At 44.9% G+C, this 16279-nt stretch overlaps 2 protein-coding genes across 4 annotated transcripts in view; one reads left to right on the forward strand and one right to left on the reverse strand.

Moving 5' to 3' along the window:
• GUCY2C (guanylate cyclase 2C) overlaps window positions 1-16279 on the reverse strand; it is a 67824-nt gene that overhangs the window by 48833 nt on the left and 2712 nt on the right. For 2 of the 3 annotated variants that reach the window (XM_044983033.1, XM_044983043.1), the window contains exons 3-7: window positions 16194-16261; window positions 11500-11715; window positions 8962-9083; window positions 7938-8034; window positions 2424-2541 (exon numbers count right to left, since the gene is read on the reverse strand). In XM_044983033.1, coding sequence (XP_044838968.1) covers window positions 2424-2541; window positions 7938-8034; window positions 8962-9083; window positions 11500-11715; window positions 16194-16261 — 621 coding nt within the window. The remainder of the gene's footprint in view (window positions 1-2423; window positions 2542-7937; window positions 8035-8961; window positions 9084-11499; window positions 11716-16193; window positions 16262-16279) is intronic. The other variant, XM_044983052.1, reaches the window with a different exon arrangement.
• LOC123345961 (intraflagellar transport protein 56-like) overlaps window positions 7707-16279 on the forward strand; it is a 33830-nt gene continuing 25257 nt past the window's right edge. The window contains exons 1-2 of the mRNA XM_044983103.1: window positions 7707-7809; window positions 7994-8066. Of these exons, the coding sequence (XP_044839038.1) occupies window positions 7799-7809; window positions 7994-8066 (84 nt within the window). The 5' untranslated portion in view covers window positions 7707-7798. The remainder of the gene's footprint in view (window positions 7810-7993; window positions 8067-16279) is intronic.

The raw sequence follows: 16279 nt of genomic DNA on the forward strand, positions 1-16279 counted from the left end.
AGGTGCAGTGGCAGAACTGGGGAGGCCCTAGGACTGGAATAGCAAGAGGTGCTGTGGGTCAAAAGTATTTTCCACTAGACACCTCCTGACAATTGTTGATTTCTGAATCTTCCATGCCTTGGGTTTAGTTCACTAGTCTGTAATACTTGATGGTGCCTCAAAGGTTTCTACAAACCTGCAGGGGAGACTTGGTGATATTAAAGGTACATAAGGCATTGGTCCTGCCTGACTTTTTGCTGATGCGACCCAGGTAGCAGAAAGTTGACCCAGAAAAGAAATGCAGCGGCATAAGCTCCAAATAACCCTTGATCTGCTGTGACATTGTAGATGACAGGCCCCAAAAGGGCAGAGCAAGGGCACCCATAAAAAAAATCACTGAATTACCTTTCATCAGAGTTTATTCTGTTGTTCTGCACCAGAGGGCAGTAGTGATACCATTGCACCTGTACCTCAGGGGCACAGGGCAAGACAACTAAGCCCTGTAGCTGTACTGCTCAGCTAGAAACCTGTTACAGGAGGGTCTCCCACCTCCAAATCCCCCACTTATTCTCCTTTGGGAGCAAGGTGCTTCATCTCTGTCTTCCCACAACTCCCCCAAATCACAATTCCAGACCCTTCCTTTTTCCCTGGCTTCCTCTGTAGTGTAGCAGAGTTTCTGTCTCTCAGCCCTTGTTTTCCCCACAGTCTGTGCCTCTGAAACCTGGCCACCGCTCCTTTTTCCCCCACAGTCCCACCACATCTATAAATCCAGCCTGAATTATGTAGTATAGCTACTCTAGAAAGCATCTGATAGACTTTACAGTCACCCCAAAACTTGAGGTAGAGTCCATATTTTCTACTCCTGAGGGCATTCTGTGCCAAAAAATTAAAATTTCTGTAAACGATATATTAAAATTCTGCAAATGTTATTTGTCAAATAAATGTGGAGGCTCCAGCATGGCATTGGGGAGCACAGGTCACTGTGCAGCTCCCCTTCCCCCACCCTGGGACACGGACTCAGCAGTGAGGCTGCACCCAACTCTGACACAGCGCAAGGACCAGGCCTGCCCCAGAAACACCCCAGAGCCCTGCCCCTCCATGCCAGGTGCACCAGGTGTGGGCAGGCAGGCTCAGCAAGGCAGGATGCAAGTGTGGAGGGCTTAGCGTGGGAGGATCCAGGTGTGTGTTAACAGGGTTCTGTGTGGGGCAATCTGGGTGCGGGTGGCTCAGTGGGGGAGCTGGGTGTTTTCAGGGTCTGGATGCACAGGGGCTTGTTGGGGGGTTCTGGGTGCAACAGTAATGGGACTGTACTGGGGGGCCCAAGTGAAGGGGGCTGATGCTCAGCAGGGGGGGTCTGAGTGTGTGGGCATGGGATAGAGCTCAGCAGGGGGGTCTGGGTGTGGGGGCTCAGTGGTGGGTCCAGATGCTGGAGGAGTGGGATTCAGTTGGTTTGGGATCCAGATGCAGCTAGTTGGGGTTCAGTAGGGTGGGGATCTGGGTGTGGGTGGTCTGGGTGGTCCAGGTGCAGGGGGAGTGGGGCTTGTCAGGGGGGTTCTGGGTGCAGGGGTAGGGTGAGGCTCAGAGGGAGGGTGTAGGTATGAGGGGATCTTGATGCACAGGAGCTGGATGGATGGGGGAGCAGCTCCCTGTACAGTAATCCCTCCCCCTGCAGCTGAGGAGCAATGGGTACAGGAAGTGCTGGGCGGGGGAAGCAGTTTGCAGAGCTTCCTACACCCGGGGGAGAAATCTGGGGGTGGGTCTGACCCGGCCCCAGATGCTGTGTAGGAGAAGAGGGAGTCCCATCCTCCCCAGCTCAGCCGGGACTAGCAGCTGAGCCTGGTGCAGGGTAGGAGCCACCAACTGTGTCTTCACCAATCCTGCCCCCAACCCACAGTGATCTACCACTCTGCTGGCTGCCCTGGGCACCTGAAACATACTGCTGGGGAGGGTCGCATGACCACTTTTGTGGCTTCCCTTTGCTTCCTTGTCAGAAAGTCATTTTTCTGTGGGGAAACAAAGAAATCTGTGGGGGACATAAATTCTGTACATGCGCAGTGGCACAGAATTCCCCCATGAGTAAAAATTTTTACAGCTCTCTCCCAAGTCCCATAAATTAGACACTTGCAGGCCAATTAAAAGCTTTGAACTTAGTTTGGGCCTCATAGTGTAGCACAACAATCTTGCACCTTTGCTTTGTGATGCTGTAACCCCACATCATGATGTCAGATTACAGCAGGAGAATGAGATGTTATCCGGCATTGTCACACTGTCATGACATGAAGAGCTAAACATTGCTATACCATGCTGCTGTTTTGCAATGTGATTAATTTGTTTTGTGGGATGAGTACAGTCAGTAGCAGCCTTTTTATTTATTTTTTTGGAACACTCTTGTTTGAACACAGGTAAGCTGGATGAAATGATCAGATATGAAATAGAACGGTTACCAAGTGTTCTTCTGTGGAATTTGTGGAATTCGGTGTGTAACTGGGTGGTGGCAGCGTCAAGACAAGGACATTCCGCATATAACTGTCTGATTTGGTGGTGTTCTGAAAGTAGATGTTGCTGCAAAGAAAAACACAAGTGCTTCAGGGACAATGATAGCTGGAGCAGGGGAGACCTCCAGCTCTGCATACCTAGAGAGACCTTCCCTCTCTCCCCAAAAGGAACTCTTGATTAACAGGTTCACATGGTGGTTCTCAAACTTTTTGACATTGTAAATCACTTTTCACTGTGGTAGATACATCCCTTTCCATTGTTCACACTATCCCTATGGCAGCTATAATGTTTAGCTACACAAAATTGTAATATTGGGACAGATCTGAAGAGACCAGATAAAAATAAACACATATGACTAAATAGATTCTATTGCCCTGCTTTGTTTCTGTGTTGTTTATTTTCTGTCCCTGTTTGAAGCACTTTACACATAGAGAGACTGAGTCCCAGATCCAAAATACTATCTAGGCTTCTAATGTCTATTAAAATCAGTGGAAGTTAGGAGCCTAAATACCTGGGCCCGAGTCTCTTCTTGATGTCTGAGGACTCCATTACTACAATCTCTCCAGATTACTGGTCAATTTGTTTTTGACCTCTGATGCATTTACTATCCCTCTAATTTTGGTGTCCTTTACAAACTTGATCACAGCAGAATTTACACTAAAGAAACACTTGGCCAAGAAAAATATGAAATAGCTATGCAGGGTGGAGAGAAGGGCTGGCTTGTTTTTCCTTAGTTTAGTGAGCTAAAAGAGTCTGTGGAAACCATCAAAGTTTGGTGATGAGCTACGCTAGCAGGATGGGCCACTGCTTGAAGATGGCTGCTACTTCACTTCATGACAGAAGCTGCTCCGCAGACCATCTAGAAGTGCTCCACAAACCACAGTCTGAGAACCACTTGCTGAAAGCATCACTGAGAGGAAACTGACTATAAGTATCAATGGGAAGGGGCAGTATTATATCATTGTATTGGTACAGTTGGATTGCTAAAAGCTCCTTTTGTGAATCTCCTCTCATAACCCACATTTGATTGCTCATTCTTGTCTTTTTAACTTTCAGAATGAATTTAGTGCCAGAGTAAGAGCTTTGGAGTCCAAAGTCCTCTCTTTAGCCCAGAGCCGTAACAAGAATTTTTGTGCCCCAGACAAGGGTCGGCTCCAGACTCTTCAGCGACAATTCGGCGGTGGTTCCCTGAGTCCCTCTCAGAGAGAAGCACCTGCCGCCGAAGAATGAATTTAGTGGCAGCGGCAATTCGGTGGCAGGTCCTTCTTCCGACAAGGACTCATTGACCCGCCACCGAAGAAGCAGCGGCAGTAGAGCTGCCGCCAAAGCGCTGCCGATTGTGGTAGAGCTGCGCCCCTCTGTTTTGTGCGACCGAGGCAAGTGCCTCACTCGCCTCGCCCTTGTTATGCCACTAATTTAGCCCAAGTACAGGAGGCAGCAGCAGCATCCCCACATGGCCCCATACCCACTGCCCCTGCCCTTAATAATATCCTCAGACATTCACGCTGCACCTTTCACCCTGAAGGGATCTCAAAGTGCTTTACAATCAGGCTAGGAATGAACAATAGGGAAAATTCCCTGGGGCCCACAGGATTTAGTAGCTCTGCAAGAGCCCTCCGAGCAATGGCTGACTTAGTTCTATAGATCAACATGATCTATGCTTGAGTTCTGGCTGGCAGAGGGCTCTTGGCCCAACAGAATTTAAATCCACAGAGCTATCTGGGGAACACCACCACTGGAGAAAAGTGAGGCCTGACCCAGTTACCCTCTGCTGCTTGTTTGGATTTAGCATATTTCTGTGTTTGTGTATGAGAAGGCCTGATCTGAGACATCCCATAACTACAGGGTTATGCTAAAATCAAAAACAAGCAGCAGCAAATGGTAGGAGGGCATCGCAGCATTGAGGCAGCTGGCCCTGTCAGAAGACCACATGCTGCAGCAACTGCAGTGGTGGCTCCAATCCTCCTACTGAAGGGAGAAAAAAATCATCTCATCCCCCCCATCCCGGGCAGAGTGGAGATTTAGTCTGTGCTATCACTGCACACACCACCCAAACTGTAAATATTTATACACACGGTGGTGATGCGGGGCCACGTATAAATGAATTTATCTTCAAAACACCTCTATAGAAGTTGTCTATATGGCATCGGCAAAGCGTATTAGAAGGGTGTGATTTGTAAAATGCTTTAACTGCCCCATGTAGACCTTGCTGGCATGAACTAAAAGATACTTAGATCCTGTTAACATAATCCTTTTAGCTTGTTCCAGAAGGGTCCATCCAGGGCAGTAGGAGCACTGTTCATTGAAGCGCTTTATCAATCACACCCTCTAACATACTTTGCCAGTGCCATGTAGACCAACCCTTAGTGACATGCCCAAGGTCTGTGGCAGAGCCAGGAATGAAGCCCAAGTGTCCAAATCCAAGGAGCGTGCCTTAACCAGGAGTACATCTTCCTCCCCAGTCTGCTCTTTACAACTATATCAACACAACACCACTGAAATATAGGAAGCTGGGTGTGGGAGAGAAGCAACTAGTTTCAGACACCACTCCGCATGCTAGTGAAGGCAGGGAAATTGTGGCTAAGGACACAAGGGCATCCCCCTGATCTTATGGAAAGTGTCAACACAATGCTTACAGGACTCCACATTTTAAAGGTGTCATCTGAAAAACACACACACCAAGTGAACTGCAGGCTACTTCATGTATTCCCTTTGGAGGAGGAAAGATTGAGTTGAGCCTGTTGGAACTTTAACCTGTGATTCCAAGAAGTGTTTGAACCTAGATCTTAGAATACTAAACTACTCCTTTAGTGCCGCAGTCCTGACCCAGAGAGGCCAGCTCTAGGATTGAGAGGCATTCAGACTCCATGGTCCTGGGGATTCTTGGCCTCTTTGAAGTTACCACTACTGGAACCAGCTAGCATATATTGTCTTAGTGATATTGAACTGAGATAACCAGTCCATTTCACATAGAACTGTAACCAGTGAAAGGCTCCATAACCCATTCCTAATCTGAGTTTTCCTGGGGTTTTTTTTGCCTGCCAGCGATGGCATGGACCTGATTGAAACTGGTGACTTATAGTCACAGGATATTTAGAGTACCATGAATAGTACCCTGTTTTGTGATATTTTCAATAGCTCTTACATCATTCTAACATCCATAAAAAATTTGTCCTATACATACCATCAAAGAGATGGTCAATACACTACTGCTACCTGATTTCCTTCAGATTTATATACTTGCTCACATCCAAGCTTAGTATGTTTCAAAGAGGGATTTAATCCTAGGGCAAACCTGAAAGACCATTTCTCTCAATGCCATCAACACTTGCTGACAACAACTCCCTTCCCTGTTATTGCAGATATGTGTTTGAGTGAAAACTTCTAGGCCTCCAGCTGCTGTTCCATCCTGTAATGAAGTCAGAATCTTGTATTTGTGAAATCCCATTGAGATCACTGCAGTGGAGGTCAGTGCAATAACTGGCCTGGTAATAGCCTCTCTCTCAGACTTTTATATATGTCTGACAAACTGGAAAATCAGAATAGCAAGAAAACAATCCAGGTGCTAGAGGAAATGGTAAATGTAGGGAGATTTTTAAAAAATCCCATGTGTCATTTGGCCAAATTATGCAACGAAGTAGAACTGGGTAGGAAACAGTTTTCCAGTCCTGCGAGAAATTTCATGATTTGAAAAGCTTCTCATGCTACTGTGGGACAAAAAAATTGTGAAAAATCAGAATGACCAACTATAGAATAACCAATGGCCTAGTGATTATGGCACTCTCTTAGGATGCAGGAGCTATAAGACATCTAGGTTCTAGGGCCTGCTTTGCCTAATTCAGAGCAGAGACTTGAACTGTGGTAATTACATCCCAGCTGAGTGCATTAGCTACCAGGCTATTCTAAGGTATATCTCTTCTGTTGGAGCTGTTCCACTTCATGTAAGTTAAATATTCATTGGCTCAGAAAGACTGATGCTATAGCCCCATGGTTAGGGCACTCACCTGGAATGAGACAGACCTGTGTTCAGGTCTCTGCTCTGAATTAGGCAGAGCAGGCCCTAGAACCTAGATGTCTTATGGCTCCTGCATCCTAAGAGAGGGCCGTAACCAGCAGGCTATTCCAGGGCCTCTTGCTCTTTTATTTTGAGTAGAAATTTCAACTTGGAGTTGAGACAAACTTTAATCAAAACTGTCCTTTTCACGAGATTTGACAAATCAACATTTTTGGATGAAAAACTTTGTCAAAAAATTCCTGACCAGCTGTACAGCTAAGGGGAATATGAGAAATGTCTACAATTACATTAAGGGCATAAACACCAAGTATTTTGGTGCCTAGTGGGATTTTCAAAATCGCCTAAAAAGGTTAGGCCCCTAACTTCCATTGATTTGAATGAGTTAGGTGCCTCAGTGGGCAGCGATAGATCCAGCAGGGGTCAATTTATCGTGTCTAGTCTAGATGCAATAAATCGATCGCCGAGCGCTCTCCCATTGACACCAGTACTCCACTGGAGCGAGAGGTGCAGGCGAAGTCAACGGCAGAGCGTCAGCAGTCGACTCACCACAGTGAAGACACCGTGGTGAGTAGATCTAAGTATGTCAAATTCAGCTACATTATTCACATAGCGGAAGTTGTGTAACGTAGATTGACCCCCACACACACACCCCGGTGTAGACCAGGCCTTAGATGTTTTTGAAAATCCCACCAAGTGCCTCTCTGCTTCTTTAGGTGCCTCTATGCCTTTGAAAATTTTAGCCTTCTGGCCAGATTTTCAAAGGAGCCTAAGGTAGTTAGATGCCCAAATCCTAACTGAGTACCTAACTACCTTAGGCTCCTTTGAAGATCCCATCTTAAAGAAGGAGAGAAATCATGTAAGGTGATCTGAAGTGGCTGTAATTAGGAATACTAAGATAAAACTGAGCAAGTGAATATTTAGGATGAATACCAGGAAATATATCCTAGTAGGGTGATCCATTTGGCTATGGAATAGTCTCTCAGTGGAGGTGGTGGAGCCACTACTTATGTCATTTAAAATTGGACAAGACAAAGCCCTGGAGAATATCTTTTTGGGTGCATTCCTGCATTTGCTGGTGGGGTAATAGGGAGGAAGATAGAAAGGACACTAGGTTCTAACTATGATTTCCGTTATTCTATAATTTCATCCTGCAGTGAGGTCATGACTCTATGATTATGACATCACAGTCCAAAATTTAGATGCCTTAGAAAAAAATCTAACATGGATTGAATAAGTGATGTGGAGGATGTGTCCTGGTTGAAACACCAAAAAGCTTTGATAATTGGCTAAAAGGGGGCCAAGAAGACTATGAAAAGGAGGTGACTGGGAAATGTTTCATCGTAAAATGTCTCCTCAGCATGAGAGTTCCTCTTGCACTATTTCCATTAGCTCCATCCTGCAGGAAATGGGAGTGGGGACAGAAGGAAAACCAGTGGTGATACTTTACTTGTGAAGATCCACCAGGATGATGACTATGTCCTCATCCACTTTCTCTTCCCCTAGGATTGTCTCGACCTCAGCTGAGGAGCCACACATGATGATCACTACAGACCAGGCAAAGACAGATGAACAGAAGGTGAGAGGCATACAATTAAGGAGAGGGGGACAAATAGAGTTTTACATACTGTTCTTTAGAACATAAACTCTAGAATAGCAGGGCTACGGCAAGTCAGGGCGGAGAGGCATTGCCAGAAATAGGAGAACAGATAGTTGTGGGTCAGGACTGAACTACACAGTCAGTGGGAGGAGAAAGCTTGCTCAGCACCTGCTCATATTATGCCTGACTCCAGCCATTATCAGCACCTTCCTTTCATGAGCATTAAAATCGCACATAGATGGAGTGCAGCGTAAACTACTACCAGTAACATGGTATAGAAGGTTCTAAGGCAAAGGACATTAGAAGAATAAACCATTAGTCTGTCACTGGCTTCCTTATTCTCGTGCTTCCCCTCCCCGGTGATGTCAGGGGTTAGTATTATCATAAGCACTTGTTAATAGAGCTGAGGCATCACCACCATGGCCAGGGTTTCCAGTAGGGATTGGTCATTCCCCCATGTTTGAAATGAGCCCCCTTGTTGCACAAAAGGGGTGTGTGTGAGAGAGAAACAGACACAGAGAGAGAAGCTGGGCATTCTTGTGACACAGGAATCCAAACCATGACCAGGGGCTGCTGGGTTATGAATGCTCCACTGGACAGGACTTGTAGGAAGACAGTGTCATGTCTTCAGAAGATAATCTACCCCAAGAGGCCTCCACAAGCAGAATATGCCCATATGCTTTATCAAGACAGTAGGGGAATTGAGTTCTGTGCCATCTTCCCATATTCACAAAAATAGAAGAGGAAAAAGAGTATCTGTGCTCTTTCTGCCATAAATGGAAAGATTTTCCCCAGAACATAACCCAGGCAGTAGTGCATAGACAGAGATCAACAGCATGCATGCAAGGGAGAGGGAACTCTCATCTCTCCTTACCATTGCTTTTCCGGCTCTGATCCTTCACAATTTTCTTTAATTGTTCTGGTGTCCTTAAAACCTCTTTGAACTTCACCTCTGAAGAGAAGTATGAGACTCCAGCCTCCAGTGCATTGAGGTACCTGGTGCAGGGTAGAAAGTGCGGGTTATAGATCAGCTGAAAATATTGCTAACGCCTTACATTTATATAGAACCTTCCCTCATTAATAATCCTAAAATGTCTGATAGACTGTTTACAGCACATAAGGATCACTTCACCTACTACAGAAATGTAGCCACTTCTGGGTTGGAATGCAGCAGCCATTCTGCATCAATAAAGTTAAACAACAGAATTTGGGAGGGAAAGCAGTACAGAGAATGTGAGCATAAAAAGGAAAACTTTGAACCTGACCAAGAACCACTTAAATCTGGTATTATAACGGGTTTGTTCAGATAATGCATTAATGTAGTAAGATAATTTTCAAAACAGAAAACTTTGAGGAATTACAAAATCTAGTGAGTGAGGTTGAATGGGAGATTGAGGAATCCTAGAAGATACAAATTGAAGTGCAAAGGAGCAAATGTGGTTTTCCAAGGGATAATGGAACTGGGATTGTATTTTAGTTCCCAATTCAACAGAGCACTTCAATACATGCTTAAGTCACACTGAAGTCAATAGGGTTTAACCTGATACATTAAATTCAGCAGGTACTTATGTGTTTTCCTGACAGAGGGCAATAAAGAATAAATCTTTCCACACAAACTTGATTGCTTTTTTAGTTTAATTTCCGAATCACTGAAAGAGTGGAGTGCACTAAATGTAATATTTGGATGTTAATAAAGCAATTGTCTCAATCTTACTTGAAAAATTAATTCAAACTGGGATAGGAACACACTCAAACTGACAATTGGCTGATTGGCTAAACAAAGGGTAATGATAAATAGCAATATATTGTGCAGGTAAAGTGTCTGTTGGACTATCACAGAGATTGATATTAAGTCTGTATTAACATCTTCATTAATGAAAAATAGAGTAAAATATACTAATGAAATTCCAATATGATATGAAATTAGGAGGAATTGTACATACCAGTGAGGACAACGAAAAAACCACCAAGGGACTTAGAAAGATTAAAGTCTGGGCAAAAAGTAACTAAATAAGATTGATTCAACTTGGGAAAAGGCATTGTACTGTAACTAAAGGGAAAAAAATCTGTATCATTGATTGAAATTCAATGGTAATGAAGAAGACTCTAAAAAACTGAACAAGGCCTAAAGGTGATAGTGGACAGCAGCTTAGATATGATTTTTACAATGCAATGACAGAAAGAGCAGCCCCTGCAGTTGCATATACTGAAGTATCATGTCACAGAGCAGAAAAGTAATAATATCCCTCTATGGCCATGGTCTGGAGAGACTATACCTAGGCTATTGATTTCATTTTAGGTCATTTCATTCAGAGAAGAACATTGATCAGAGTTTGAAAGGCATTCAGTGTAACATAAATAACCAGTGACTGGAGGGACTAAGGTGAGAAAGAATTAAAAGAGCTAACTCAGGCCCTGAACTTGCAGACTTTTATGCACATCAGTAGTACTAAATGGAACCTCTCATGTGTTAAGCCAGATGCATAAACATTTACATCAGGGATTTAAACAGTCTAGAAATGTTTGAATGGTGTAAAACCAAGGGCTTGATTTTTTCCTTCCTTCCACAACCATCAGATACACCCTTTTCCCCTAGCAAGATACAAGTAACAACCGGACGGATTTGTATCCTGTGTGGGGACAATCAGGCATCAAGGAGGAAGTAGAGGAATTACTTAGGATGATACAGAAGGTTATTACTAGGCATGATGGGATGAAATTGAAAGAGGGAAAATTTAATTTAGATGCCAACAAAAACTCAAGCAGTGAAATCTATTAGACTGTGAAATATTCTCCCAATGGACATGATGAAAGTCTGTAGCTTGGGAACATTTTCAAGCAGACTGGATGTAACACTGGTAAATGTAGTGTAGAGCAGTGGTTCTCAAACCAGGGCCACTGCTTGTTCAGGGAAAGCCCCTGGCGGGCCGGGCCAGTTTGTTTACCTGCTGCGTCCGGAGGTTCGGCTGATCGCAGCTCCCAGTGGATGCGGTTCGCCGCTCCAGGCCAATGGGGGCTGTGGGAAGTAACGGCCAGGACATCCCTTGGCCCACGCCGCTTCCTGCAGCTCCCATTGGCCTGGAACGGCGAATCGCAGCCACAGGGAGCTGCGATCAGCCGAACCTGCAGATGTGGCAGGTAAACAAACTGACCCAGCCCGCCAGGGGCTTTCCCTGAACAAGCAGTAGCCCTAGTTTGAGAACCACTGGTGTACAGAATATTGCTGTTCTGGAAAGGAGAGGGATTGGATGGGCTAATTGGTCTTTTCCAACTCTCAATTCTATGAGAGCAATAGAGAGAGAGAGAGAAAGAGAGAGAGGGAGAAATCTAAGGACAGCCTAAAGAAATCATGCCAGAGGTGAGTCCAAGTTTTCTAGGACAGTAGCTGGGAGAGACTTGGGAATGTTTTTACCAGAAGCAGTCTTCTGTGATGTTATTTGTCTTATAGAGGTAGGTGGATTCCCAGGAGCTGGTTTTGAATGGCAAATTGGACTTTTTCCAGAAGTCAACGAAGAAGTAGGTCAGTTTCCTGGCTGGAGTCAGGATTCGAGTTAGGTTGTCTTTGTAGTCACATGACAGCCCAAAGCTCCCTGCAGAGATCAGAGGGAGGTGCAATATTGTGTCAACGCTAAGGGGAAGAAGAGAGGGGGAAAAAACCAATATGACTGATAAATGAATTGATGTCGCATCAAGGTAGCTACCATGATTCACATGCCCAGTACTTTCTCACTTTGTGTCCTGACTTCGTTTTACAACAAACTAAATTTGAAATAATACCCCACCCCATGCCACCAAAGAACAGGTGAAATCTTTAATTAAAATGTCAGTACAGCATAATGATGCTCGACTGACAATTTAACTAGCCTCGGTATAGGTACACTGCATGCCTCCACTACACATTACCCTTCCAAATGATTATGACATAATTATAATGTATTTTATGCAAGATAAGTCATATGAGGTGTCATTGGAAACATTATGATTTGCTGAATATGATTATCCTATTTTGTGTTCATGTATCATGTTTGTATCTGAAGTTATAAATATTGACTATGTATCTGTATTTTAAATGTAGTAACCAGGGCCGGCTCCAGACCCCAGCGCGCCAAACGTGCACTTGGGGCGGCATGCCGCGGGAGGGCGGCAGGCGGCTCCAGTGGACCTCCCGCAGGCATGCCTGCGGAGGGTCCGCTGGTCCCACGGCTCCAGTGGACCTCCTGCAGGTGTGCCTGCGGAGGGTCCGCTGGTCCCGCGGCTTCGGTGGAGCATCCGCAGGCATGCCTGCGGGAGGTCCACCGGAGCCGCGGGACCAGCGGACCCTCCGCAGGCACGTCTGCAGGAGGTCCCCCGGAGCTGCGGGACCGGCGACCGCCAGAGCGCCCCCCGCGGCGTGCCGCCCTGCTTGGGGCGGCGCAATTCCTAGAGCCGCCCCTGGTAGTAACGCATGGATGGATGGGTAACACACACTAGACAAGATGCTTTCAGTCTAGATAGTGGGTGGGGAAGGGACTATTCAGGGCAATGGGGCATTAGGAAAAAACAATAGGCCTTAAGAGAAGCTTATCTCCCACCTGGGGAGCCTTCCTGAAAATGCTACAGCCTCCAAGTAATGGCTGCTATGACTCTACAAGGACATGTAATGAGACCACATGTCTCTAGACTCCATCTTGGGATGTCAGTATTTTTCCACAGACTGGTCTGGAAACTTAGCTTTGGGAACAATGGGTTCCCACCATATGCAAAAAGCTAAATAAGGCAGGGAGTGACATCATCTGGTGTTCTTCTCTCCCCACCTAAGAAGACTCCTGGAAACACCTGACAAAGACTGGACTGGAGGAAGTGCTGGACCCAGGCTAAAGGGATTTCTAGCCTGTGAATGAAACATCTGGGGATTCCGAGCTGTAAAGCAAGTGCAGCTTGCCCCTTAAGAATCTGCAGCCTGCTTGTATCATCTCTTAGATTTGATATGAATAGCAGATTCTCACCCTATCTAGCATATCAAATTTAGTTTGCATTTTTTGTTTATTTGATAGATAATCTTCTTTGATCTGTTTGCTATCACTTATAATCACTTTAAAAATCTTCTGTAGTTAATAAACTTGTTTTTGCTTTATCTAACCACTGAGCTTGAGTGAAGTGTATGGGAATCATAGCTCAGGGCAATGTCACAGCAGTACAATGTGAGAGGGAGCCCAGGCTGGTGGGCCAGGGGGCCAAGTGGCACCCCAGTTCTGGGTGGCACCCTGGGGGGAACCCATCACAGTTGCTGTGATGCCATCGTCTGCTGCTAGGAGTGGGTCTGAAACCTATCAACTTATTTTAAACAGTTCATGGAACAGCTATCAGATGGTGATGATTGTAATTTTCTTGAGGCCAGAGGGGAGCTAGAAACAAAAAGCTACCTGTCTGCTGACCGATCCCTTGTATAATCATTCTCTCAACCTCTAAGTGTGATATAAGAACCTCTAGAACTAGTTATCACATTTCATCTTATGTAGGGGGTAAAATTATTGTACAATGCCAGCCTATGCACTAAGGCTATCTAAAATAGTTTAGTGAAGTCTTGTTATTTCCATCAAGCCAGTTTTGGATGAACTGTGGGCTGACATCCTTTGCCAGATGAATGATGTCAGATTAATCACAGGCCACCAATAGCCATTCTTCTTAAATGGGTTTTAGCATTTCACAGAGCAGGGCTGGAGGAGAGATTCTCAGAGCCATTGACAAATCTTACTTCTACAACCAGACATTTTGGGGAAGGGGAAATAGTGGTGGTTATAGACAGGGCCGGCTCCAGACACCAGCCCAGCAAGCAGCTGCTTGGGGCGGCCAACGGTGAGGGGCGGCACGCTGGGTCTTTGGCAGCAATTCAGCGGCGGGTCCCTCACTCCCTCTCGGAGTGAAGGACTAGCCGCCGAATTGCCGCCGAAGACTGAAGCGGCAGTGGTAGAGCTACAGATCGCGATCGCGGCTCTTTTTTTTTTTGCTTTTTTTTCTTTTTGCTGCTTAGGGCGGCAAAAACCCTGGAGCCGGCCCTGGTTATAGAGACAAACATGGCAAACCTCCACCTGGGATGAATTTATGAAAACACCACTATGTTTTTTCCATAGAGAGGTTGTAATGGGTGAAGGTATTTTCTGCAATGTTGCACTGTTATCACATTACACTAGAAAAATTCTGCAGTTCTTTTAGGACAATCTTTTATACTTCATAGGAAATACTGTACTGAACAATATGGCAATTAGAATTATCTGGCACTGGTATGACAGAACTACTGTCTAACTTTATCTCCAGATAAAGGCCATTATTATTATGAAGCGATGTAGCTTATGTTTGATGCAGTAGAAAAGGGGGAGCCAGTGGATGGATGCACAGTGCTCGGGAGGACAATTGATGCAATGAGCCAGAAAGATGATTTCATTATTAAAATGGAAATTTACCAGGCTGGTTTAGAGTACCGCCAGGTAAATAACCTGCTTTTGTTTCCCAAATCTGTTCATTTTACCCTGGGTCAACTTGGTTGCTTAATGGTTAGTGCTCTTCGTTGCCATGCAGAAGCTTCAACTCCTCATAAACATTCTGAATTAACTGGGTCGGGGGGGGAATAAGACTTGGGAAATATTGTAAACAACTCAGTGAAGCTCTTTGATCAAGGTACAGCAGGAGTCCAAAAAAGCAATGCTAGGATGCTTAAGGAATGGGATGGAGTGTAATACAGAAAATATTATAATACTGCTATATGCAAAGCAGGTAATATTACTGTATAATATAAATCAATCACACACCCTCACAAGGAATAATATGTTCAGTTCTGGTCATCCCACCTCAAAATGGATATAGAAGAAACAGAATGGGGTCAGAGGTGGGCAGTCAGAATGAGTAGGGACATGAAAAACTCTTGTATGAGCGAGACTGAAAAGTCTGGGATGCTTTACCTTAGAGAGGAGGCAAATACAAGGGAGCATGATTAAAAAATATACAAAACAGTGAGTGGAAAAGAGAAGGGGGATTTCTATTCACACTGACGCATAGTAAAAGAGCAAAGAAACATTCAATGCAATTGAAAGAAGGTAAATTCAAAACTGATTAAAGAAAATATTTTTTCACACAACGCACAAAAAGCCTATAGAACGCCTTGCAACACGATATCATTTTGGCCTAGAGTGTAGCAGGATTCAAAAAAGGGTCAGACCATAATTTCATGGATAACAATATCTTCACTTATATATACACACAACATTTTACTCTTGTGTTGTTCATGTATATAACAGTAAATATATTTTAAAAAACAAGAATTCTGGAAGGCATATAATCACTCATATTTCAGGGAATGAGCAAACCTCTAAATATTGGGGGTTAGGAGGAAACCGTCTCTTAGGGCTAGTCTACACTTACCTTCCGGGTCGACGCGGTGAGTTCGACTTCTCGGAGTTCGAACTATCGCATCTGATCTAGACGCGATAGTTCGAACTCAGGAAGTGCCGCGGTCGACTCCGGTACTCCACCACTGCAAACGGCGGTGGTGGAGTCGACGGGGAAGCCGCGGAGTTCGACCCCGCCGCGTCTGGACGGGTGAGTAGTTCGAATTAGGGTACTTCGAATTCAGCTACGCTATTCACGTAGCTGAATTTGCGTACCCTAATTCGAACCCCCTTTTTAGTGTAGACCAGGCCTTAGTGCACATTATCCCAGCACTGTCTTCTGCAAGGTTTCTTGCACCTTCCTCTGAAGCATCAACTACAGTCCACTGCCAATGAGAAGATACTTGTCTAGATGGACCACTTGTCTGAGCCAATATAGAGATTCCTATGTTCAAAATAATTTCTGTCTCCTGCTGAGACCTTGAGTGATCAGACTACTTGTCAATCATTATCACTCCTCTCCTGAGTCCTACCTGGTAAAGCAGTTGCCTTAATAAGCTCTATAGGGGGCATTTTATCCTTGCCAGAGGTAGCGGCCAGATATAAGAGCTCTGTAGGACCCTGATTATGAAGCACAGTATGTCCAACACACAAGTTCAGTGTCTATGCTAGTCTGAGTAGGAAACAATTTTGTTGAGTATTTTACTTCCTTGGAACACAGTAATGTTTTTTTTCTGATACTTACGAGAACATCTGGTACGTGGCATAAGTACAAGTGGGTCCCAGGACAACGCAGCCAAGTGTGCCGCTATTCTGCAAGAGATAAAAGAG

The sequence above is a fragment of the Mauremys mutica genome, chromosome 1, assembly GCF_020497125.1.
Source record: "Mauremys mutica isolate MM-2020 ecotype Southern chromosome 1, ASM2049712v1, whole genome shotgun sequence".
In the NCBI taxonomy this organism is placed as follows: Eukaryota; Metazoa; Chordata; order Testudines; family Geoemydidae; genus Mauremys; species Mauremys mutica.